Raw genomic sequence first — 23,623 nt, 5'->3', positions numbered from 1 at the left:
TTTAAAAAAAGGATCAGTTTTTAATTTACAAGAGTTCTAAATGTACAGAATTCTCCTTTAAAAAAATCGTTATACACAATAAATACAGTACAAAAAAATTTATCTTACAGTACTAGTTTTGTCTCCGAGATTTCAAAATCTGGCGCGGGTGGCTGGCGGCAGGAAGAACAGAGGGAAGACTGGCTGGGGAGGGATGGAGGGGTGGGGAGGAAGACCCGGGTTTCCTGTTTTGGAGGTGCTCGGATTTCAGTCGAGGGGCGGGAGGGCTCGAAATCTCTCTCTCTCTCTCTCTCTCTTGCTCACTCGAGCACACACACAGGGACACGGGACGCGGAGCTGGACGCACACACATGGATGGGACACAGGTGCCCGCGGGCACAGCCCTCCGAGGTGGGGGTCCGGGACGCTGGCTGACGCCCGCCCTTCCCTGCGTTTCCTTTTACAGCCTGGGGGGGGCGGTAGGGAGAGGCTGAGCGAGGCTCGCAAAGGACCCTCGCGGCTTTGAGCGCCCTCGACGCGTGTGGATCTGTGCGGCCACACGGACAAGCCCAGTACCGGGACACGCGCGAGCAGTGGGTACGACCAGGGTACCTCCATCCCGGGCAAACACACACGTGTCCCCCCCTCCCCTCCCCCACGGAGGGGCAGAGTGTGGCAGGAAGCGGGAAGAAATAGGAAATGACACACCGGGATCACCCCCACCTTTGGCAGGGGGACATTTTACATTACAGCCCCCTCCCCTCAACCCACAACCCCCACCCAACAACCCGGCTGAAGCAGGAAGTGGGGGAGGAGGCCTTTGTGACTCAAATAACTTAGGCAAGAAAAACCGGTCAGGGGATCCCCGGCTCGTGTCCCCCAGGAGGCTGAGGTCAGGCGTGCCCGGCTGCCGCGCTGCCCTATCTCCCCCCCCGCCCCGGGCCCCCCGCCGGCGTCCCCGCGTAGGCAGGACGTTGGCCAGGGAAGCGAAGACCAGCCCGGTGTTATCTGTTCAACGTCCTGGCGCCGAGGCCACCGTTGTGACTGGAGGGCGGGTAGGCCTCTGGCCTGTGCAGGGGCGACGGGGAGGCAGGCGGGACGGCCGTCGGGGCGGCGTGGGGGTACGGGGGTGCAGGCGTCCGCCCCGGCGCCTGCTGGAGGTTCAGGATGCTGTCGATGGCGCTCTGGAGGTGTTCGGTGAGCGTGTCGTCCTGCGGGCTGTCGCTGGAGAAGCTGGCCTGGTCCACGTCGGGCGACTCGGACTTGCGCCGCTTGGCGGGGGGCGCCTCCCAGCCGGGGTCCCTGCTGCCGCTGCCCTGCCCGGCGCTGGCCGCGGGCTCCGGGGGGGCCCCCTTCAGCACGCGCTGGTACAGCTCGTCCTCCACCGCGGCCAGCTCGCGGATGAGCCCGCTCGTGGCCTCGTCCACTTTGGTGGGCAGTGGCGCCGGACTGCTGCCCCCCGCTCTGCCGCTGCCCGCCCCCTCCCCGGCCCCGCCGCCCGGGGCCTCCACGTTCTCGCGGTAGGTCTTGCGCAGGGGCAGCCGGGGGCAGTGGGGGGCCAGGGCCGTGGGCTTGCGGTCCGGGGCGGCGGGCGGCGGGTGGTCCACGGTGCCGTTCATCTGGCCCGGGGCCGGGGGCGGCGGCGGCGGCGGCGGCCGGGGCGGGGGCTCTGCTGCCTTGAGGGCGGCAGGGGGCGGGGGCTGGTGCACAGGGTCCAGGGCGGTGTTGTGGACAACCTTGCTGAGCCCAGCTTCCTGCTTGATCTTGAGCTTGAGGCCGATGCGGCTGCGGGCCTCGTAGGTCTTGATGGGAGGGCGGTTGCGGGAGGGCATGGGGCCGTCCTCGTCGGCGTCCAGGGAGGAGGCGGCTGAGGAGGAGGAGGAGGAGGAGGAGGACAGGGAGGAGGACGCCCGTGCCCAGGTCACCGAAGGGGAGCCCCCCGCCCCACCGTGCCGAATCACCAGCTTGGTTGGCAGGTGCAGAGGGGGCTGGGTGGGGGCCCCGGACACTGAGGATGGTGCTGGGCCGTGACCAGGGAGCCGGTGGCCCTCGGAAGAGGCAGCGATGGGGAGGCCAAGAGAGCGCGAGGAAGACACATACTCATCTGCAAAAGGGGGGGCGGCAGGGAAAGCATGAGACGCCTGTGAGGAGCTAAGAGGAGCCCGCATGCGATGGGCATCGACAATCTGCCAGGCCTGGGGGCCAACCCTTGACTCATCAGACCCTCAGGACGCACTGCTGGGTACCACTCTTTTCAGCGATCCCCAAACCCCCTGATGTGCCAGCAGGAGCTGACGCCAGAGAATGGCCCTTCAATGTTGCAACAACCCGGGGACGCCTGGGTGGCTCAGTCGGTTAAGCGTCTGCCTTCGGCTCGGGTCGTGATCCCAGGGTCCTGGGATCGAGTCCCACATCGGACTCCCTGCTCCGCGGGGAGCCTGCTTCTCCCTCTGCCTCTGTCTCTCTCTCTCTCTGTCTCTCATGAATAAATAAATAAAATCTATAACTAACTAACTAACTAACTAACTAAATGTTGCAACCACCCCAGTCCTGGCTCTGCTCCCTGCTTTTCTGTCCCCCTGGGGGTGGTGGGATGTCCCGGCCAGAATGGAGTGGAATGGACACACAGGGATGGAGGAGAACAAACTCAGTTCTCTCCAGTTCCAGAGCCCGGAGGTCAGGGTAGGCCCCGCCACTGCGGGAAGGTGGGGTGGAGAAAGGTCAGGCCGTGCACCCCGTCTTCCTGCCCCCAGGCTGAATTCCACTGCAGGGGCAGGAGCTGGGGACCCCTTTCCCTCCCCTCCCCTCCCCTCCCCTCTCACCGGGCTTCTCCTTGGCCAACTGTTTGTCCAAGGCAAGGGTGGTCTTCTCCTCCTGAATGAACATTCGGTCGATCATCACCATCTCCGCGGAGGGGCTCACCCTCTGAGGGGGAGGAAGAGAGGATGGGCCAGGGAAGAAGCCAGGCGGGGGAGGGCACGTGGGCAACCCGGAAGGATGGGAACGGATTCCAAACGGTCTTGGGATCTGACTACCAGCCTCCCTTCCTCCCGAGGCGTCAAGGAGAAGGCCCCCCACCCCAACGGGCCCAAAGTGGCCAAGGGGAATGGGCGGGGCCTCCCAGGGAGGAAGGTGCCAGCACCCTACCCGGGACTCCTCCAGAAGCAGGAGGCGGTATTTATTGAGCATGGCCTGGGTGCGTTTCAGCAGCTGTGTGGAGACCGTCTCAAACTCCTCGTCCACTGTGGAGGAAGAGAAAAGGTCCAGGGGCACAGACGCCGGGGAGCGGGGCTTGCTTGTCCTGAGCCTCAGTCAAGTGGACGCAGAGGGGTGTCTGCCCCTGCGTGTGTGTGTGGTCTCTTTCCACCCCCCTCCCCACGCCAGGGACCAGGGAGGGAGAGTCCCGGGGGAGCAGGGGGAAGGAGTGGGGGGCTCACCTTTGTGGTAGTCATTGGGGGAGGGGAGGGCACCCTGGTAGACGTGGTAGGGCAGGAGGCGATGCAGGGCATCCTCGAAGGAGGGGAAGGCTGTCTTGTAGTCAGGGTGCAGGACGGAGCCCTGATGTTTGTGCAAATGTTCCAGGAAACTGGGGGGTGGGGTGGGGAGAGACCACACACACACATACACACACAGACACACAAACACACACACACACAGCTGGTGGTGAGGCCGGGAGAAACCAGACCCCGACCCTGAGCCCCCGGGCCCCAACACAGACAGCAGGGAAATGCGCTAATGTGGGCTGGACGCGCTTGTTCTGTCTCACGGACTCTGGCGACAACGCAAGGGACCAGGTGCTATCATTATCCCCACTCTACAGATGGGGGAACTGAGGCCCGGCGGAGTTATGTTCCTCCACCCAAAGCACATACAGCGTGGGGAAGAGGCAGAGCTGGGAGCCAGATGCCAGGGCTTGAACCTCATCCCCCTCGTGCTATCCTGTCTCCTGCCACCTGGGGTCAGCACGTCCTTTCTCTGCCTCAGGCCCAACAGCAACCTCAGGAAGGTGGGGAGCGAGGGAGGCTGGTCCATTGGGTGGTACCATCCAGTTCTCTCCTGGGCTGTTTTCTACCACATCGCGTGGCAGTGAGTTATGTCTCTTCATTGTGTGACTGTCTCTCTCTCCCCAGACATGTTCATCTCTACCCTGAGCTGAAGACCAGCACCCCCACCACACCATGGGAGCCGGAACCCTGTCTTGTTTTCAGAATCCAGCACAGGACTGGGCACTGAGTGAGTATTTCATAAACACAGTAGAAGGAGAGCAGAAGAGAGAGAATGCAGGCAAGCATCCAACATTTACCCATTGCCCACCCAGACCCCATCCATCCAAATATCCATCTATCCACCCAAACACCCAGCCAGCCAGCCAGCCATGCACCCAGCCCAGACACCATCCATTCATCCATCCATCTAGCCAAACACCCGTCAATTCATCCATCCACACACCCATGTATCCACCCAAACACCCATCCACCCAAATATCCATGTATCCACCCAACCATCCATCCAGATCCCCATTCGTTCACCCAAACACCCTTCCATCCAGCATGCACCCACCCCAGACCCTCTCCATCCAGCCATCCAGCCAAACACCCATCAATTCATCTATCCAAATACCCGTTTATCCAACCAAACGCCCATGCAGACCCACATTCGTCCATGCACCTACCCGAACTCCCATCCATATCCATCTGCCCAAACACCCACCCGTCTTACCACAGTCACAAGGGATCCTCACCTGTCACCCTCTCATCACTACTATTACCACCCCGCTCTCTAGAAGGGAAACTAAAGGTCTTTGAGGGAAATTATATTGCCCCAAACCACACAGCTAACAAGAGGCAGGGCCCGCGCAACCCCACTTCTGAAAGGTGGTCCCCACACCCTGCTCCCAAGCTTCCAGGAAGGTGGGTGGGCGGGGGGGGGGTGCACAGTGTTGCAACTCACCAGGCTTCTTTGCTGGGCTGAAGCGCGGGGGGTTTCTTCAGACTGCTCATCTTACTTTCATACTGCAGGGCAGAGAGGTGAGTGAGAGGCCGCACCGCCGAGGGGCCTTCCCTTGGTGCCCTGACCCCCTTTTGACCCCGCCCGTGACAAAGAGGAGAGCCGGCCCATGTCTCCCCACCGGGCCCCCCTCCCTCCCGGGGTGGGGTCCTGGCCCCAGCTGCGGATGCGCTGCCCAGCACATGAACCTGCCGGCAAGACCTGGGCTGGGCCTTGCCTGGCTCCCCACCGGCCCCTTCTCCCACTGCGTGGGTATCGGCCTCCACCTGACTCTTGGTCTGGACACCAGACAGGCTCCTGCAGGCTCCCTCCCTGCTCATCTGATGGCCTTGGCCTCTGCTGATGGTCCCGGGTCTGGCCCACCTGGCTGCCAGGGTTCTCTCTTTCTGCCCCGGCTCCGCCCATTATGCCTCAAACCTCTCCACCCTGACTTCCCTCTAGGCTGCTAGCCTTGGAGGCCGGCATCCTGGTCCCTCCACCTGCTGTGTCCTTGTCTTCCTGCCTCCCCTCCATTTCCCCACAGAGGGTCTCTGCCTCAGTCTCCCCCATTCCCCTCAGTCTCCGCCCTGTCCCCTCCATTCTGGGCCCCCCATCGTGAGACACCCCGGCCCTCCCATCCGCCCCCAGCTCTGTCTAGGGTCTCACCACCTCCTTTCTCTTGCCTCCCTCATCCAATGGTCTCCCCACGTCCCTCCTCCTCGAGCCTCGAACTCTCCCTGCTCCCACCCCCAGTGATGGCCTCAGGGACGCACGCAAGCCACCGCTCCTATCGTCACCCTGTGTCGTGGTGTCTGTGGGTCTCCATCTGTCTTGTTCTCTGGCATGCGCCCACCTGGGCTGTCCTGGTGTTGGACCTACCGCCCAGACTGCTCTGTGACGGCCTGTCGGCCTCCTCCCCCCGCCGGCCCCTTTCCCGGCTCCCTGGTAACATCGCTCTGGCCCTAGTGCCCCCCCCACGGGAGGCCTCTTACCTGCAGCCCGGAGGACTTCCCTGGCCCAGCCGCAGTGGCCTTGGCCACACTCAGGGTCGGGAGGGTGCTGGCAAAAGCTTTGCTCTCGGCAGGAAGCAGAGGAGGGAGGCCTGAGGGTGGGGGTGGGGGCAGACAGGGCTCAGGGGTCACTGGCACAAAGGCCCCTCCACAACGTGACCCCCAAGCCTGCGCCCCGCTCTCCTCTGGTCCTTTGGCCTCAGCAGCCCCGCCAGCCCTGAATCGAGTGCCCCTGCAGATCTGGGGGAGACAGTCCTATCTCCTCCACCTGCCCTGTCCTGTGAGGTCTGGGGGACCCCTTGGGCTCACACCCCCACAGCTCTGCCCCAGCCCGTCCCCCTCCCCCTGCCCACCCACCTTCAGGCCCCCCACTTCTCCTGCGTGGGCTACCTCTCCCCTACCTGCGGTGGCCATGGGTGCCGGGGCAGGGGGATGGCTGGGGGCGGTGGGGGTCCCGGATGGGGCCTGCCCGCTGACCAGCACAGAGGCAGTGGGGCTGGCGAGGGGCCCCAGGCTGGCGGAGGTCTGCGGGGCGGCGGGGGCCCCCCCGGCCTTGTTCTGGAGAATGATTCCGGACGGCACCTGAGGAGGGGGACAGGTGGTTGAGGGGTAGGGGGCACACACTAGGAGTGGCGGCAGCCAGGCACCAGGGCTGGGGATGAAGAGAAAGCTGGAGCATGGGAGGGACTCCCCATCAGACTGGACGGGGAGGGCAAGGCTCGCAGAGTGGGTGGTGGGGCTGGTCCCTGCCTCCGATTACCTGGTGAAATCTCTCGAGAAGAGCCTTCGGCTGGGGCAGCGCCGGGAAGGGGGTGGTCACCATCTGGAAGGTCCGAGGAGGCGGTGGGGGGGGCGCTGCGGGCTCAGGGGCCAGGTGGAGGGTCGGAGGGGGCGTGGGGGACTTGTGGGGCCCCTGGCCGGGCGGGAACTGGAGCTGGAAGTCGGGGGGCGTAGGGGCTGGCAGCCTGGTGGCTGTATCCGTGGAGGCCACGACAGAGGATGTGGAGGCGGGAGGGAGGTGGGGGGCTGGGGGCAGCGGCCCCTCTGGGGGTTGGGATGGGGGTCGCAGGGGGGGCTGGGGGGGGCCTGGGGCAGCGGGGGCCGGGGTGCTGGCAGGTGGGGGGACTCCCAGCTGGTTCTGGATGACAAAGATGCCAGGCAGAGTGGGGGGTGCCTGGGGCGGGGGGCAAGGGTGCAGGGTGGGCTCTGAGGGTGGGCGGGACAAGCTCTGGGGCTGGGAGGGCGGGCGGGAGTGGGGGCGGGAGGGGGGGCGGGAGGGAGGCCTGGTGGGATGTGGCGAGGGCAGGTGGGGGCTGTCTCCCAGAGGGGCCTGGTGAGGTAGTGACGGGGACGAGGAGGGGCCTGGGCCCTTCAGCGGAGCCGCTGCCGGGATCTGGGCAGGGGAGGGAGGTAGAGGGGAGGGGGTGGGGGTCAGAACCAACCTTGGCTCCCATTGCCCCAGGACACTGGGGACCCCAGCCACGCCCACCAGAAACCCTCCTTCTTAGCCACCCCTGTCTTGAGAGAAAGGACTCTGCCATGCCTATCCTTCCCACCTCGCGTTTCTTAACTCCTCACTTCACCTGTCTACCTCTGCCCCCAACCCCACCCCTGCACCTGTCCCTACCTCACCCCTCCACCTCTTCCCACCCCACCCCTGCACCTCTCCCTTCCTCATCCCTCCACCGGTCCTCCACCTCACCCTGCACCTGCCCCCGCCTCATCTCCAGACCTTTCCCTCTGCTTTCGCCCCCTCCCCATTCCACCCCCCCCCCCAGATGAAGGTGAGCTCTGCAGGGTTTGGGGGCAGCAGCGGAGAAAGCAGTGGCGGCGGCAGGGGGCACCACACCAGCTGCCCAGCGGGGAGGCGGGGGGCCAGGGAGCGCGAGCACAGCAGCGGAGGGGAAGGAGGCGGCTGGCTGGGGGGCGGGGGGCAGCATCCCAGCTGCCAGCCCCGCGGGGCCCGACTGTCCAGCCCCCCACCCCGCGAGGACAGACGCCAGCACGGATGGAGCAGCTGCAGAGCACGGGGCTGCTGGCTGTGGAAGGCATGGGGCAGGGGGGGCTGGGAGGGGCTGAGGGGGGCAGAGAGCGGGGGCTAAGGATGACACCGGAGGGGCGGGGCCGGGTGCCTCTAAGTGTCCGTGACCTCTGCCTCCGTGTGCCTACGTGGCCGCGGCTGCAGGCCTCCCTGGGTCCCGGGTGAGCGTGCGGGTATGTGAGCTTGTGTGTTATCAGACTCGCACATGACATCCGGGCACTGGTCTGTGATCACCGCAACCTTGCTGAAAACACAGCCGGGACACAGCACCTCCGCACTGTCCTCCCCCAGAGTCCTAACCTCAGCAGCGACTGTCTCCCCAGCGGGTACCAGCTGAGTCCCGACACCGGGCTGGCACCCCTCTGCTGTCATCGAATCCACACCCCGGTGACAGAGGAGAAACTGAGGCCAGGGAGCCAAAACGGCTGGTCCTGAGTCTCCCTGCCTCCCCACCTCCCCCCTCCCCCTCCCCCGTGACCTCCAAGTTGTCCGAGGATGACTCAGGCTCAGAGGGCCCGGGGGGGTGGGGGGTGGCCCAAGGCCACCAAAGCTGCCACGCTCCAAAGCTGGGGCTCTTCACCGTGAGCCCCCAAAGTGGACCGACTCGTGATTTCAAGGTTACGACTTGCTTGAAGTATCCAACGCCCTGGACCCTTCTCCAACACCCCGTCCAAGGCTGACCCTGAATAACTTCTGGCAATTCAAAACAAAGCCCCCCGCACCAATCCATCCACACACATCCCCAAAGGCTAGCCACCTCTAGGAAGAGATCGGCGAGGCCCTTGGCTCTCGGAAGCGGCTCTGAGGGTGTCACCCGGACAGCACTCTGGTCTGCAGACTTCGAAAGGGTCGCACGCCCTTTGACCTGGCAATCCGCCCTTGAGCAATCAGTGAGGAACTATTCAGGCACTGGCTCACAGGGCTCCCCCATTATGGGAGCATTTAGAATAGAGAACAGAGGAAAACAACAGGTTTTGGTAAGGGTAGGGAAGACAGCTGGCCACCTCATGAAGCCCTGGGAGGTGTGTGCGCGGGGCTGGTGCGGAGAAAGAAAGGCGCCCGAAAGCTAGGTGTAATCAGGAGAGTAACGCATGACATGATGGCAGGACGACCAGCGACACTAGGTTATGGACAGTGGGTAACAGTACTGTCTCAGCGCTAAATGGGCTGAATCTGATGCCTCCACCGTGGTCAAGTAGGAGAATGTCCTTGTTCTCAAAGGCTGAGACGTTAAGGAGTAAAGAAGCAGAACGTCTGCAATTTACTCTCCAACAATTCCGAATAAAAATGTATACATATCAAGAGAACGGAGAATAAAGCGAATGTAGCCAGACGTTTACGGTGGGAAAATCTGGGCAGTAGCCAGCTTCCAAGGCGCCCTCCCCCCGTCCCCTGGTCCCCCCGCCAATCCCTACCTCCTCACTATTCGGTCTTCTCCCACATGGTGCCCAGGGTTAGTCTCTGGGACCAACAGATTTGGCGGAAGTGATCCGACGCTACTTCCAAGATTCAGTTACAGAAAGGGCTGCGCCTTCCATCCCGGGACTCTCCTTTCTGGTGGATCATTTCCTCTGGGGGAAGCCACCTTTGGAGCATGTTATAACCTGCCCTTGGAGAAGCCTGTGTAGGGAGGGGCTGAGGCATATTCTCCAGTCCAGTCGAGCCTTCCGATGACCACAACCCTGGCTGAATATAACCTCCTGAGAGGTTACGAGGTAGAACCTTCCAGCCACAGTGCTTCCGGACTCCTGATCCTTACAAGCTACGTGTGAGAAGTGAATGCTCGTGGTTTAAAACTGCTAAGTCTGGGAGGCGTCATTTGTTAACGGCAACAGATAACTAATATATGCGGGTAAAGAGTAAAGAACTCCCATGAGTTCTCTGTACTATTCCTATAACGTTGCTATCTAAATTCTTTTTAAGTGTTTAAAAAAGAAAAATTGAAAAAGTCAATCTTGTACTCATTAAAAATACAGACAAACACACCCCCCCTCCCCTAATCACGTCCAAAAAAACCCAAATGATACACTGGGGGAAACAGCTGCAATTCACAGTGCAGTCAAAGCTCATTTCCATCAAATATAAACAGCCTCCAGAAATCACTAAGAATAACAACCGGTGAGAAAAAGGGGACAAGTATATGATCAGACAGTGCACAGAGAAGGAAACACAAAGGCTTATATAGTTCAAGAGAGGCTCCACCTCATTTGTGCTAAGAGTAATGCCCATCGAAAGCACCCTGTGGAACCTTTTTCACTCATCGCATTAGGAACAAGCCATATCTCATAAAAACACTCTCTTCTACGGCCTCTGAGGGTTACTGGCACAATCTGCTAAAACTCCAGGACAATGCAATCCAGCAGCAGCTGTGCAAATTATAAGTACACATTCGCTTTGATCCAGAAAACAGGCTTCCGGGAAATGACCTGACAGATGCACGTGCATGTGTGGGAAATGACAGGTCGACAAGTTGTTTACTACAGCTGTGCGGGGAGGGACAAAGCTGGACTGGGCTCGTGTGCATCTACCCAGCATTTACAGAGGAGAGGAATGACAGTCCGTCCCCATGGAGGAATACTTCACAACTCTAACAAGGGATCAAGGAAACTCTCCACATGCTGCCAAAGCAAGCATATAATGTGCTGCCTTCTGGGCAGACAGAAATGGGAGAGAAACGTAAATCCACATTTACGCTAAGCTGTACATGTGTAAAGAACTGGAAGGATATACGAGAGCTAAGTACTGTGGTTATCTGGAGGGGCAGGTGGGCTGGGAATGTAGGCATGGGTTTGGGACACTCCCCCCCTTTTTTATTTTATTATTTTTAAAAGATTTTATTTATTTATTTGACAGAGAGATAGAGACAGAGAGCACAAGCAGGTGGAGTAGCATGGAGAGGGAGAGGGAGAGGGAGAGGGAGAAGCAGGCTCCCGGCTGAGCAGGGAGCCCGACTCGGGGATCGATCCCAGGACCCTGAGATCATAATCTGAGCCGAAGGCAGATGCTTAACCAATCCCCTCACTTTAAAAAAAATGCTTTTTGGAGCGCCTGGGTGGCTAGTCCATGAAGTGTCCGACTCTCGATTTTGGCTCAGGTCATGATTTTAGGGTCGTGAGATCAAGTCCCGTGCTGGGCTCCGTGCTGAGCATGGACCCTGCTTAAGATTCTCTCTCTCTCCCCCCCTGCCTCTCCTCCTGCTCATGCTCTCTCTCTCAAAAAAAAGAAAAATGCTTTTTGATGATTGAGTCATGCGAACATTAATACCTAATTGTAAAAATTAAAAATGCTTTAAATGGGTGGGGAAAAATTAGGCTAAAAGAAAACCTCAGGGACACCTGGGTGGCTCAGTTGGTTAAACATCTGCCTTCGGCTCGGGTCATGATCCCGGAGTCCTGGGATTGAGTCCCCATGTCGGGCTCCCTGCTCAACAGGGAGTCTGCTTCTCCCTATGCTCCTCCCCCTGTTCATGCTCTCTCTCTCTCTCAAATAAATAAAATCTTAAGATACAGCTGGAAAGATGTGCTCAAATTCACACAGAATGAGAGCAAGCACAGAGGGGTGATACCCTGCAGCCTGGCTGGGAGCACAGCCCCTGGCTGGGGCTGATGAAGCTGCCGGAAGAAGCCTTCACAGGCAAAAACCCCATGGAGGCGCAACTGCGTTAGCGCTTTCCATAAAATGTTTGGGAAGCGCATCCGCCCTCTGATCCAGCAGTTCTATTTCTAGAAATTTACCCACACAAAAGTGCAAAGCCTGGGCACCAGAATATTAAGATAAGTGTTATTTGTTGACATACACGGGAAACCACCTTAAGTGCTCTCTCTCGAATAGGGAACCAAGTAAATAACTCACGGTGTGTCTGTATAATGAAAAACAGACGGCAGCAAATTGCAGCCCACAGGCCAACTCCGGCCGGCCTGGCCTGCTTGGCCTATCATTTTGTATGGCCCACAGGCTGAAAACGGGTTTTACAAATTTTTAAAAATATTTTATTTATTTATTTGACAGAGAGAGACACAGTGAGAGAGGGAACACAAGCAGGGGGAGTGGGAGAGGGAGAAGCGGGCTTCCCACAGAGCAGGGAGCCCGATGCGGGGCTCGATCCCAGGACCCTGGGATCATGACCCGAGCCGAAGGCAGACGCTTAACGACTGAGCCACCCAGGTGCCCCGGGTTTTACAATTTTTTTTTTAAAGATTTATTTATTTATTTGAGAGAGCGAGAATGAGAGAGAGAGAGAGTACATGAGAGGGGGTAGGGTTAGAGGGAGAAGCAGGCTCCTCGCTGAGCAGAGAGCCCGATGCGGGACTCGATCCAGGGACTCCAGGATCATGACCTGAGCCGAAGGCAGTCGCTTAACCAACTGAGCCACCCAGGCGCCCTTCCAGGTTTTACAATTTTAAATGGTGGAAGAGAGGGGCGCCTGGGAGGTTCAGTCGGTTAAGCATCCGACCCTTGATTTCAGCTCGGGTCATGATCTCAGGGTTGTGAGATCGAGCCCCGGGTTGGGCTCCACGCTCAGCAGGGAGTCTGCTTGAAATTCTCTCTCCCTCTGCCCCTCCCCACCATGTGCACACTCTCCCTCTAAAATAAATAAGTAAATCTTTTTTAAAAATGATGGAAAAGAAACCAAAGATATTGTGATTGGCGACAATATGAAATTCAAATTTCAGTGTCCATAAATAAAAGTTTTATTGGAACACGTGCACGCTCACTCATTTACGTATATGGTCTAGGGCGGCTTCTGCACAAAGCCTAAAATGTTTCCCATTGGCCCTTTATAGAGTGTTGGCCTGGCTTCCTTTCAACGCGCCTGACCTCATTCAAGCATCTTAACGTATATTAGCTTATTTATTCCTCACAACAACCCTGTGACCTAGACGCTGTTATGCTCACCCTCATTTTACAGGGAAGGGAACTGAGGCACACAGAGGCAAGTGACTTGGCTAAGGTCACCGAGCCTGTAAGTGCAGAGTTGGGATTCCGGAGCCCCCGTGCTAACGACTACCTCGGATGGTGGGCTTCATATCACACCTAGTGCCTGTTAGTAATGGTTCCAGTCACTTTAGGAGGTCGTGACTAGCATTTAAAAAGAACAGAGGAGGGGCGCCTGGGTGGCTCGGTCGTTAGGCGTCTGCCTTCAGCTCAAGTCATGATCCTGGAGTCCCGACATCGAATCCCACGTGGGGCTCCCTGCTCAGCGGGGAGTCTGCTTCTCCCTCTGCCCCTCACCTGCTCGTGCGCTCTCTCTCTCACTCTCTCTCAAATAAATAAAATCTTAAAAAAGAAAAAAAAAGGAAAAGAACAGAGGGAACTAAATAAAAAATAGCGTATTATCCTGTGAAAGCTGTTTCAGTGATATGCATACACACACACACACACTTATGTGCATCCCAGGGGGTGATGTACAGTGGGATTCTCATGCAAGTCAGTGGTCCAAGAGATCTGGCTGAACGAGCAAAGCAAGGTACACAAGAACGGGACGGTGTGCTTCTGTGTGTAAGAAGGGAGAGTGCGCGCCCGTATGTGCACACGCAGGCTGTCACGTCTAGTTGGCTCCGAGCTCAGACAACGAGGGAGGCCTGTCATGCGCACAGGACGGCTGTTCCCCACCCAGGTGATTCCGTCCCCCAGGCGACACCTGGCCATCTCCGGCGATCGCCATGGTTGTCCTACCTGGAGAAGGGGTGTTGCCGGCAACAAATGGTTGGAGGCTTAGGGATGCTGCTCAGCGTGCCACCGTGCTCAGGACAGCCCCCCACAATGGAAAATGACCCGATCCCAAGTGTCCCTAGTGCCTGCGCCATGAGGACACGGTGGGGCTCCACAGAGAAATCGACAGGGGTGGCGTCTATGGGGAAAGGGCCAGGAATTCCACAGAAAGGAAGACTCGCTTTCACTGTATGCCCTTTTTTCTTTTTTTTTTTTTTTAAAGCTTTTATTTATTTATTTGACAGAGAGAGAGATAGCGAGAGCAGGAACAGAAGCAGGGGGAGTGGGAGAGGGAGAAGCAGGCTTCCCGTGGAGCAGGGAGCCCGATGTGGGACTCGATCCCAGGACCCTAGGACCATGACCTGAGCCGAAGGCAGACGCTTAACGACTGAGCCACCCAGGCGCCCTGCCCTTTTTTCTTTTTAAACCGAATTTTTAAAACCACGTCTGGGTGGGGCGCCTGGGTGGCTCAGTTGGTTAAGCGACTGCCTTCAGCTCAGGTCATGATCCTGGAGTCCCCGGATCGAGTCCCGCATCGGGCTCCCTGCTCAGCGGGGGGTCTGCTTCTCCCTCTGACCCTCCCCCTTCTCATGCTCTACCTCATTCTCTCTCTCAAATAAATAAATAAAATCTTTAAAATAAATAAATAAATAAATTAAAAAAAAAAAAAAAAAAACCACGTCTGGGTAACACTCTTTGAATCACGACAAAGTGTGTGTGTGTGTTTTAAGTGTGTGTGTGTGTGTGTGTGTGTGTTTTAAGCCTACCATAAGCAACACACAGCAAGCCTTGAGCTTCCTGAGCAGGATGGTCAGTGTTCCCTCTCTGAAAAGACAGTCAGGGTCCCATCAAGGGACAATTTCGAGAGTCGGGATATTGATGACAAAATCCACCCCTGGAGTGTGAGCCCTGAGAGGGCACGGCTGGGGCTGGGCACGAAGCAGGTGCCTGGGGAACGTGGGCTGAAGCAATGACCCACCTCCGGTCTGGGAGCGGCCCTTACGCGCATGCACGCACACATGCACAAGTTGGCACACTGCTGGTATTTCTGTGTGTCTGTATTCTTCGGTCTATCCACTCACCCACTTGTCCACCTGTCCATCCATCATCCACCTGTCCATCCACCCACCCCCACCTCTCCATCCACTTGCTCACCCAACAAACATTCATCAAGAACTCCCGTCATGCACTGTCGTGGGCGCAGAAGCTGCATGTGGCCAACGATGTGTCTAGCCCCGCGTTGGCCTGCGTGTGGGTGACTGGGAATCAGCTCACGTGCACAGCTGACCTTTCTTCTCAAAGGCCATCCACAGTTGCTGATGACAGGTACCTGCTCACTGAATGCCCGCTCTGTGCAGAGCCACCATTTCCCATAAACCATGTCTCAGAGCATTTGATGCTAAGCAGAGCTGGGATTCACGCTCAGGTCTGGCTTTCTCGAGACCTCAGGTGTTCCGGCCACTGACCATTCAGGTTCGAATCCAGGCCCTACCAGCTAGGTAACCTTGGGCAAGCTACTTAATCTCTGTGCCTCTGTTTCCTCACCTGTAAAATGGGGAGAATATCCATCACCCACCTGATGGGAGGTTTCAACGAGATGATGCTTGTAAATGATTCTGAACAGCACTTAGAAATAACAGAAATGTTACCATTCATGAAGTTTTTACCATAATGCCCTCTTCCTCATGCCTCTAATCCCCGAGGCAAGCTCCAGATTATGCCCTGAATCCTCCAACGTCCCTCGTCATCTCTGTGACCACCCTGGTCTTTGAAGCCCTGTCATCTTGTCCCATGAGGATCTCTGGACTTCATTCTTGTTGCCCACCACACCATTTTCCAATGGAAGCCAGAGGGATCACTGAAAATCATATAATCAGCCCATGCCACGGCCCAGCTGAAAGCTCTCCAGTGGTTTGGCCAGGTCCAAACTCACTGGTCCACAAGGCACTGCCAACCTCTCTGACCCGACCTCCCTCCACTCCCCTTGGCCTATTTTCCATTCCTTGATATCCCAAGCTTGTCCTTGCCTCAGGGCCTTTGCACATGCTGTTGCCCCCCCCCCTTCCTTCAGGCCTTGGCTTAAATACATCCCCCTCCCTGACGTGGTTCCTGCCTACTCTCCCTAGAGTGGGTTCCTCCCCTGTTTCCTCATGGGGACCCTGATCCCTTCAATGCTTTCATCTTTCGGGCTGTTTCCCTGCAGCTGACCCACATCTCCTTTGAGAACATTCTCTCCCTTTGACTGCACTGTGGTGTACTCAGCACAGAGTGAGCACAGGGCGGGCTCCCGTGCGTGTGCTTGGTTTCATCAATAAATGATTTCCTCCACTGATTTATCCAATTCTACAAACCCCCTGGTACAGCTGACCGTGGGAGGCTCGGGGAGGAGAGGCCGCTTGCTGGAGGGACCTAGGCCAGCAGCATCTAACCCACTCTAGAGATGCTGCTTCCAGCTTGAGTTGTTCAAAGGCCAGGCAGCTCCTGGCCTCTTGTCCCTCCCCCTCCTCTGCTTCTTTCTCCTCCTGGGGGAGAGATGGCTTGAGGCCATCTTGGCCCTGAGTCCCTCTAGACTGTGATTCCGGACCTGATCCTGTTCTACCCCACAACAATAATAATGATAATAACAAATATTTCTTGAGAGCTTATGTTAACTCACTTACTCCTAATAGGCCTTTAAGAAACTATTATTCCCACTTTCCAGATGAGGTAATCAAGGTTCAGCAGTTACGGGGAACTGCTCAGGGCAGCACAAGGCCAGGCACGTACTAAGTGCCCTTCTTCCCCAAATAATCTGTTTAAGGAAAGAAGAAACTGGTCGCTTAAGGTCACACGGCAAGTAGCAGAACCTGAGAGTGAAATCATGGCTGTTTAAGGCCAAAGCCCACGCTGCTTTCTGTCACCCTGACCTTGCTGAATGTCATTCCCTCCTCCTCCTCTTACCGACCTCCTCTACCATCCATCAGTCCTTTCTGAATGAGTGCAACATCCCCCCTCCACAATAAAAGGGGGCCCTCTCTAAACTCTCATGTGCTTATGACTCGTAGGAGACAAAGGCTAATTTTCCTAATATGCAAAGAGTTTCTACAAATCAACAAGAAAAGGACCAGTAACTCCAATTTTAAATCTGGCAAGGAGTACGGGCCGACAATTCCAGAGAAAACACAAACAGCTCTCAATCTATGAAAACTTGCCCCACCTCATTCACAGTAAAAGAAATGCAAATTAAAACAAAACAAGGAGCCACTTTTCACCTGACCAGATTGGCTAAGTTCAATACGCTGCTGAGGTTGCAGAAGAACAGGTACAAGCAACAGACTGATGATCAAGGGCAAACCAACTGATACTCCACAGAGGGCAATCTGGCAGCATCTGTCAACACCGCAAGTGCAAATGGCCTCTGACGGACCCAGCACTTTCCTCTTTGAGAACTGACCCTATGTAATGACATATGTACAGTCATCCTTTGCAGCTTCGCTCATCGCAGCGAAAGATCAGAAGTGACCGGACTGCCTGACAACAAGGACCGGGGAGATAACAACGCATCCACACAGCCAGAGTACCGTGCAGTCCTATGGAAGAATGAAGTACCATCTCCAAGATGGATCTTTCAGTGATCAAAGGTGCGAAACTGCCGAGTGCGCTACCGTGTTTGCAACCACGGGAGGGAAAGAATCCAGGTGCCATTCTCCTTGTCCATGAGTGGGAAAGGCTGCAAGAAACCGCCCTCGGGAAAGCAGGGGGCTGTGGTTCAGGAGAAGGGGCTTTTCAGCGAGACCTTTGGTAGCTTTGGAGATATGAACCCTCTGAATGTACTGCTTATCCAGATATGAAAATGAGAACTCCAGGAAAGACCTGCCTGCTGTGTGCACCTCTGCCTAGAGTGTGGGCTCCCCCAGGGTTGCAGGGGGAGTCCATGACTGTCAGAAGACCCTCGGGAACTCTCTGGGGAGCGAAGGAGCACCCTTCCCAAGCCAGCAAGACAGAGAGGCAGGCAGGGCAGCCAGAGCAGGGGAGGAGGGAGCAGGAGGAGGGGTCGCAGGGGCAAGGCTCGGTCTGAGCTGGGACAGAGGCTGCTGGGGTTCATCTACCTGGGGGGCCGGTGCTGGGGAAGCCTGGCTGTCGGGGGCCTGAGGGCCGAGGCCAGCTCCTTTGGCGATGGGGGTGCTCGGGGCTGGGTCTTGGGCGGGAGGCGGGGCGCTGACTATGACCGAGGCGGGCACGGAGAGGTGGGGGCCGTCTGCGGAGAGGGGCTGCTGGCTCCTCTCCTGAAATGGGCAGCCCGCACAGGGTCAGAAGGCCACCCCGCGGACCTGCAGCCTCCCCACCCCGAGACCCTGGCCTCCCCGAGGCTTCAGAGAAGGGGGTGGTGGGAACCGGGCAGAGGGGCACTGAGAGGCTGGGCACAGAGGCCAGGGCGGCCGGGAGCCCCAGGGTCCAGGCACCAGGGAGGCCACAACCCCAGGTCGGGCCGCCCAGGGCCCTGCCGATCTTCTAGCTCCGCCTCGCCCGCAGCCTCCCACCCTGTCTGTCTGTCCGTCCATGTCTTGCCCACTCTCTCTGAGATTCTCACGCCCTCCAGCAGGAGGACGGACGGTCAGTCCGTCAGCCAGTCGGGCCGCCTCTTTGTCTGTCAGTCCCTGTCACCAAGGGGGGACGCACGCCCTGGGAGCTGGGGTGCCACCTCTGAGACGCTCTCCCTAGCGCACCAGACCCTCCCCAGTCGCTGCCTCCACCACACACAGTTTCAGCTCCAGCTCCTGGCCCCTCTCCGCAGCATACCCCCTGCCCTGGCCGCCCCCTCCCCTGGCCACCCCCTCCGTCCCCCCCACGTTCCCGCCTGCCCAGCCCCAGTTACCTGGGGCAGGAACATCTGCAGGGAGTCCTGAGTGAGGATGGCCGTGGTGGCGGCAGAGGGCGGCTGTCCCAGGACGATCTTCTCGGGGCTGGACGCCAGGCCTGGGCTGGGCTGGGGGGTGGTGGCCTGAGGCGGGGCGGCGGCCTGAGCAGTAGGGGCCTGCGGGGGCTGCTGCTGGGCCGGCGGCTGCTGGAGGCCCAAAGGCAGTGGGGTGCTGACCGCCGGTGGAGCCTGGGGGGCCGTCTGCACCGTGAGGACAGGCGTGGCCTCCCCTGTGGCGGCAGGCGTGGCCGGCTGCACCAGCCCATCGGGGGTGTTGAGCATGGCCACAGCGCTGGGGGGCAGAGTGACCCCCTGGAGGACGGTCGTGGCAGAGGGGCCGGTGGGTGCCGGCTGGCTCTGCGTGGGCAGGCTGCCCGCGGCCAGGGACACGGGCATCTGGAAGAGTGCCGGTTGGCCCACCTGGATGGGGGCGGCCGAGAGGATGTGGGCTGCGCTGTGGGCCCCGGAGTGGGGGGCCAGCACGGGGCCCAGGCTCAGCGGACCCGCCAGGTTCTGGTTGGTGAGGATGGGGTTTGCGATGAGCTGTCCACCCGCGTGGGGGGCCGCGGCCGCCAGGATCTGCCCGCTGACGTTGGTGGGCAGGGCCGAGAGCGTCTGGGGGAGCTGGACGGCGGGCGTGCCCGGCAGCAGGAACTGGTTCTGGCCCGGCAGCATGTGCTGGGCGGGGATGACGATGCTGCTGCCTTGATTCAAGAGGTGGACGCTCATGGGCTTGCTCAGGGCCCCGGGGGGCTGGGGCGGGGCAGCCCCGGTCGTGGTGGCAGGAGGCTGCTTGAAGACATTCGCCTGCAGGGCAGGTGCGGGGAAGCCCGACAGCACCACGTTCTGGCCGGCCTTGCCCGCTGCCATGAAAGTCAGGTTCTGGGGGGCCTTGGTCGGCTGCGGGAGGCCCCCCGCCTCGCCCTGGATGGTGAGTGTGGTGCCCGCCGGGGCGAACGGCTTGGGTGTCAGCTGGTAGAGCTTGGGGGGCAGCACGCCGGCAGGCTTGGGCTGGATGGGTGTGGGCGTGCGATGCAGGATCACGTTGGGCGCCGGGACCAGCGGTGACGTGCCGAGGCCGGGGGCCACCGCCAGCGGTGGCCCCGAGGGCGCCCCGCTGGCCGCTGCCGTGGCCGCGCCCGCCCCTCCAAACACCGAGTTCCCGTTGAGCGTGGTGGCCACGGCGGTGGGGAGGTTCTTCTGAATGACCAGGCCAGCCCCCTGGGGTGAGACGCCGGCGGACGCCAAGGTCACCGGCTCTGAGGGGCCGGCCGCAGAGGCCAGATAGCCGCTGACGGGCACCTGCTTGGCAAGGAGCTGGGAGGTGGGCGGGTTGAGTGCCATGACGGGCTGGCCCACCACCTGGATGGGTGCCAGGCCGAGCGTGGCCGCCGTGGCGCCCCCAGGGCTGCCGTTGGGCAGGCCCTGGAGGCCTGGGATAGGCTGCAGGGTCACATTGCCCAGGCCCACAGGCTGCAGGAAGGGCTGGACGCTCAGGGCTTTGTTGACCACGTCCTGGGGCGGCACCAGGGCCTGGTGGGTCAGCACGGTGGGTGGGGCCTGCAGCCCCAGCAGGTCGGTGCCGCCTGGGAACAGGGCCTGGGGCCCAGCGGCCACGGCAGCAGCCCCTCCGGCACCCGCCGGGCCTGCTCCGCCATCCGCAGGCTGTAGGGTGGGCAGCTGGAAGGGGCCCAGGTCCAGCTCGGCCTCGGCCTCAAGTGTCTGCTCAGTGATGTTGGCCTCTTGGAGGCTCTGCTGGAGGATGTCGCAGGGCTGGTCGGCGCCTCCGCCGCCCCCCCCCGCCGCCCCCCGCGGCAGGCGAGCCCAGGATCGCATCCTCCAGGAAGTCAAGGTCCACGCTGGGGGCCGGCTGCGTGGGCTCTGGGCTCAAGTGGTTGCCAGAAGCTTCTTGCACATGGAGCTGGAGGCCGGGTAAGGTGGGAAGGGAAGAGCGGAGGTTAGCAAGGGGCTGGCTCAGGGCGCGGCTAAAGCAAAGGGACCCTTGGTGCCAGAGCAGAATGGGCAGAGAGAATATTCCATCTGGAAGTGGCCGGACCTAGGTTCAAATCCCAGCTCCGCTTAGCCGTACAACCTGGGGCTTGCTCAGTCTGGCCTATTTCCCCGTCTGTACACGTCAGTAGAATGGAATAAAGACCATCCTTTAAAGAGCCATAAAAGCCCATAATACTTAATCTGCAATTCCAAAGCTCGAAAGGGCCCTGAAAATGGCAAATGTCTTCACAACTCTTTCGGTAGCAAAACCTAACCAAAAGTGACATGGCGCGCTCGGGGAGGGCCATGATTTGTCCACGTAACGGGACTCTTCTTGACCACGGAAAGGTACGTGAGCGTGCTATGTGACATTCTGCATCACCCTCCCAGCATCTGGAAAATTCCAAAATCTGAAACGCGCCTGGCCTCAAAGGTTTTGGATAAGAGACCACGGTCGTGTTAAAGACAGGAGCAGCTACCGCCCTGAACCTGATTTTGTGCAGGCGGCGCTGAGTCTGACACGTCTTCCCACGTTGCGTCCCACGCTGTCCCGGATTGCGATCCAGGACGAACACAATCGATATACGTGTGATCATTTGAGCAAATACCACACGAGCAGTAATTATGCTTAGAGCACGTAATCCCCACTGATATTTGACCAGATAATAGATCAAAACTTGGGAGTTTAAAAGGTCCGGGGTTCACCCACACGGAGGGCTTACCGTGATACCCGGCACCTTAGCACGTGTGTGAGAAACATCACCTAACGTTATCATTATGCCGTCCATATTGTTGTTGTCGGTAACAAGCTCAGTGACGCGGGCACGGCCCCCCATCCTCCTTTCCCAGACGGAGAGAGGGGAGTGCTTGGAGGAGGGGGCCCCTGCTCGGCCCCCAACCCAGAACCAGGCAGTTCTGAGTTCTTAACCGCTAAATGGCCACAACCAAACCCGCCTCCTAGGACGGTCGTGACTTTTGCTGACCTCACATATGGGAGGCTTAGAACCTGACCAGGGACTTTATAGGTATTTATACTATGAAAGATGAATTATTCAGAATATATTATTATACTTGTTGTGGGCATTAAATAAAAGTGACTGAAAGGGGCTTCGCAGCATATAGTAACTGTTCAGCGAATCATAGTTATGATGACCAGGAGGGAGGGAGGAGAAGAGATGAGGAGGAGGAGGAGGGGGGAAGGGAGAAAGAGGAGGGGGGAGGGTTGGGGAGAGGAAGGGAGAAGCAGCAGAAGGGGAGGAAGAAGAGGGAAGGACAACTGCACAGTCAGGCATACAGTAGGTGCTCAATTAATGTCCACCATGTTCCCCACTCTGGGCTTGGCTCATCACCCCTGCCTTCGTTTTCCAGATGGAGACTGAAGTCTGTGTCAGTCGATCCCCTTCCCCCAGGTCACACCCCACCATGATGGCTAAGCAGGGACAGGCCTCCAGGCCCCCACACCCTCTGCTCCTGAGAAGAGTGTCCCCGGTGAACCCTAGCATCTGCCTCAACTCCCAGGACCGCTCTGTAGCAACTGATACCCAAGGCCCGGGACCCAGGACCCTCCCTTACCTCTTCTGAGGAGCCCGTGGGCCAGGCCATCCCACTGTGGTCCCACCTCCGCCCCACGCTGCTGTCAGTGACTGCCCTCCCCAACCCCCAAGCAAGGTGCCCCAGGGGGACGATCATGACCCCTTCCCTCTGGCCGTTAGGGCCTCCCTCCTGCTGACTGCCACCAGGGGCAATATGAGCCATGACTGAGAGCCTGGGGCCCTCCCCGAACCCCTGGGCCACTTACCCCAGGACCTTCATAGAAGGCACTTTGGGCCTCCCCGGGGTTATCCAGGAGGTCATCACCATCGAGCTGCAACAAGACCCGCCCCCACCCAAGGTCAAAGATCAGCCAGGCAGCGGGCAGGCCCTGCTCTAGAACAAAAACCAATTTAAAGTTACACTAGACCAAAGGACAAAGATGGGGTGGGGGTGGGGGGTGGGCGGCGCAAGGAGTATGGGAAACTCCATCTCCAGAAAAGAGGCACCAAAGAACGGGGCTTGGCAGCATGTTCAAAACCCAAGGTGTGCCCAACACGGAGTCCGAGGCTCTCCCAACATGCCTGCCTGGAACCCTAGGATCCTGCCTCCATGCCTTTGCCGAAGCTGTGCCCCTGCCTTCCCCCTTCACCTCTCTGACAGCACGCCCCTCAAGACCCGTCACGGTTGCCGCCTCCTCCCAACAGCCGCCCGTCCCACCTGACTAAGCCACTCCTTTCTCCATGCGGCCCAAGTAGCTGGCATGCCCCACCATCCGGGCACCCAGTGCGCCCTGCTGAGCCCGTCTCTGGAAGACCAGGGACCTGTCCAATTCCCAGAGGCGTCTCTAGCTCCTAGAACAGGGCCCGGCGTCCACACGAATGCCCACTGAGCCTCCCCGGTTTCTCTCTGCCTGGACGTCTTTCCAGAACCCCAGCCTGGCACGGCCAACAGCCTCCCTTGTGGAGTCAGCCCCAAACTCCCAAGCTCTGGAGACACATTCCACTCAGCTGCTCAGGCCCAAATCCAGGAGCTAACCTGACACTCTCCTCCTCAACATCTACTCCACCAGCAGGTCTAGTTGACTCTGCCCCCCAAAGCCAGCGCCTGGCACCCCCTCTGCTGCCCACCCCATGGCCCTGGCCACCCTCAGCCCACTGCACTCGCCCCTGCTCCACAAATCATCTGCTGCTTCTCCTTCCAAGAAGTGGTGCTCCATTCCCCTCCCTGGGAGTGTGGGCTGGGTTGGTGACCTGCTTCTACTGGATACAAGGTGACAAAAGTGATGGTGTGTGACTTCAGAGACGAGATCATAAGAGGCCCTGAGCATCCTCCTGGCTCTCTCCCTTGGGTCACTCACTCTGGGGGAACCTGGCTGCCGTGTCGTGAGGATGCTTAAGGATCCTATGGAGAGGCCGATGTGGTGAGGCCCTGAGGCCTCCAGCCCACAGCCGTGGGAATGAACCATCAGGGAAG

The 23,623-nt window shown here is 59.0% G+C and overlaps 1 protein-coding gene across 1 annotated transcript in view; it reads right to left on the bottom strand.

The window, feature by feature from the left end:
* Nucleotides 1-23,623, bottom strand: part of BICRA (BRD4 interacting chromatin remodeling complex associated protein) — an 82,120-nt gene continuing 58,497 nt past the window's right edge. Inside the window, 12 exon segments of the mRNA XM_054511482.2 lie at nucleotides 1-2,083; nucleotides 2,802-2,904; nucleotides 3,127-3,221; nucleotides 3,417-3,565; nucleotides 4,930-4,991; nucleotides 5,958-6,067; nucleotides 6,377-6,557; nucleotides 6,736-7,368; nucleotides 17,817-17,993; nucleotides 18,584-20,425; nucleotides 20,427-20,546; nucleotides 22,416-22,481. Of these exon segments, the coding sequence (XP_054367457.1) occupies nucleotides 984-2,083; nucleotides 2,802-2,904; nucleotides 3,127-3,221; nucleotides 3,417-3,565; nucleotides 4,930-4,991; nucleotides 5,958-6,067; nucleotides 6,377-6,557; nucleotides 6,736-7,368; nucleotides 17,817-17,993; nucleotides 18,584-20,425; nucleotides 20,427-20,546; nucleotides 22,416-22,481 (4,638 nt within the window). The 3' untranslated portion in view covers nucleotides 1-983.

The sequence above is a fragment of the Mirounga angustirostris genome, unplaced genomic scaffold (genome assembly GCF_029215605.1).
Source record: "Mirounga angustirostris isolate CCGP_5_RB_7025 unplaced genomic scaffold, mMirAng1.0.hap1 SCAF_16, whole genome shotgun sequence".
In the NCBI taxonomy this organism is placed as follows: domain Eukaryota; kingdom Metazoa; phylum Chordata; class Mammalia; order Carnivora; family Phocidae; genus Mirounga; species Mirounga angustirostris.
This window is presented reverse-complemented; position numbering and strand designations above follow the sequence as displayed.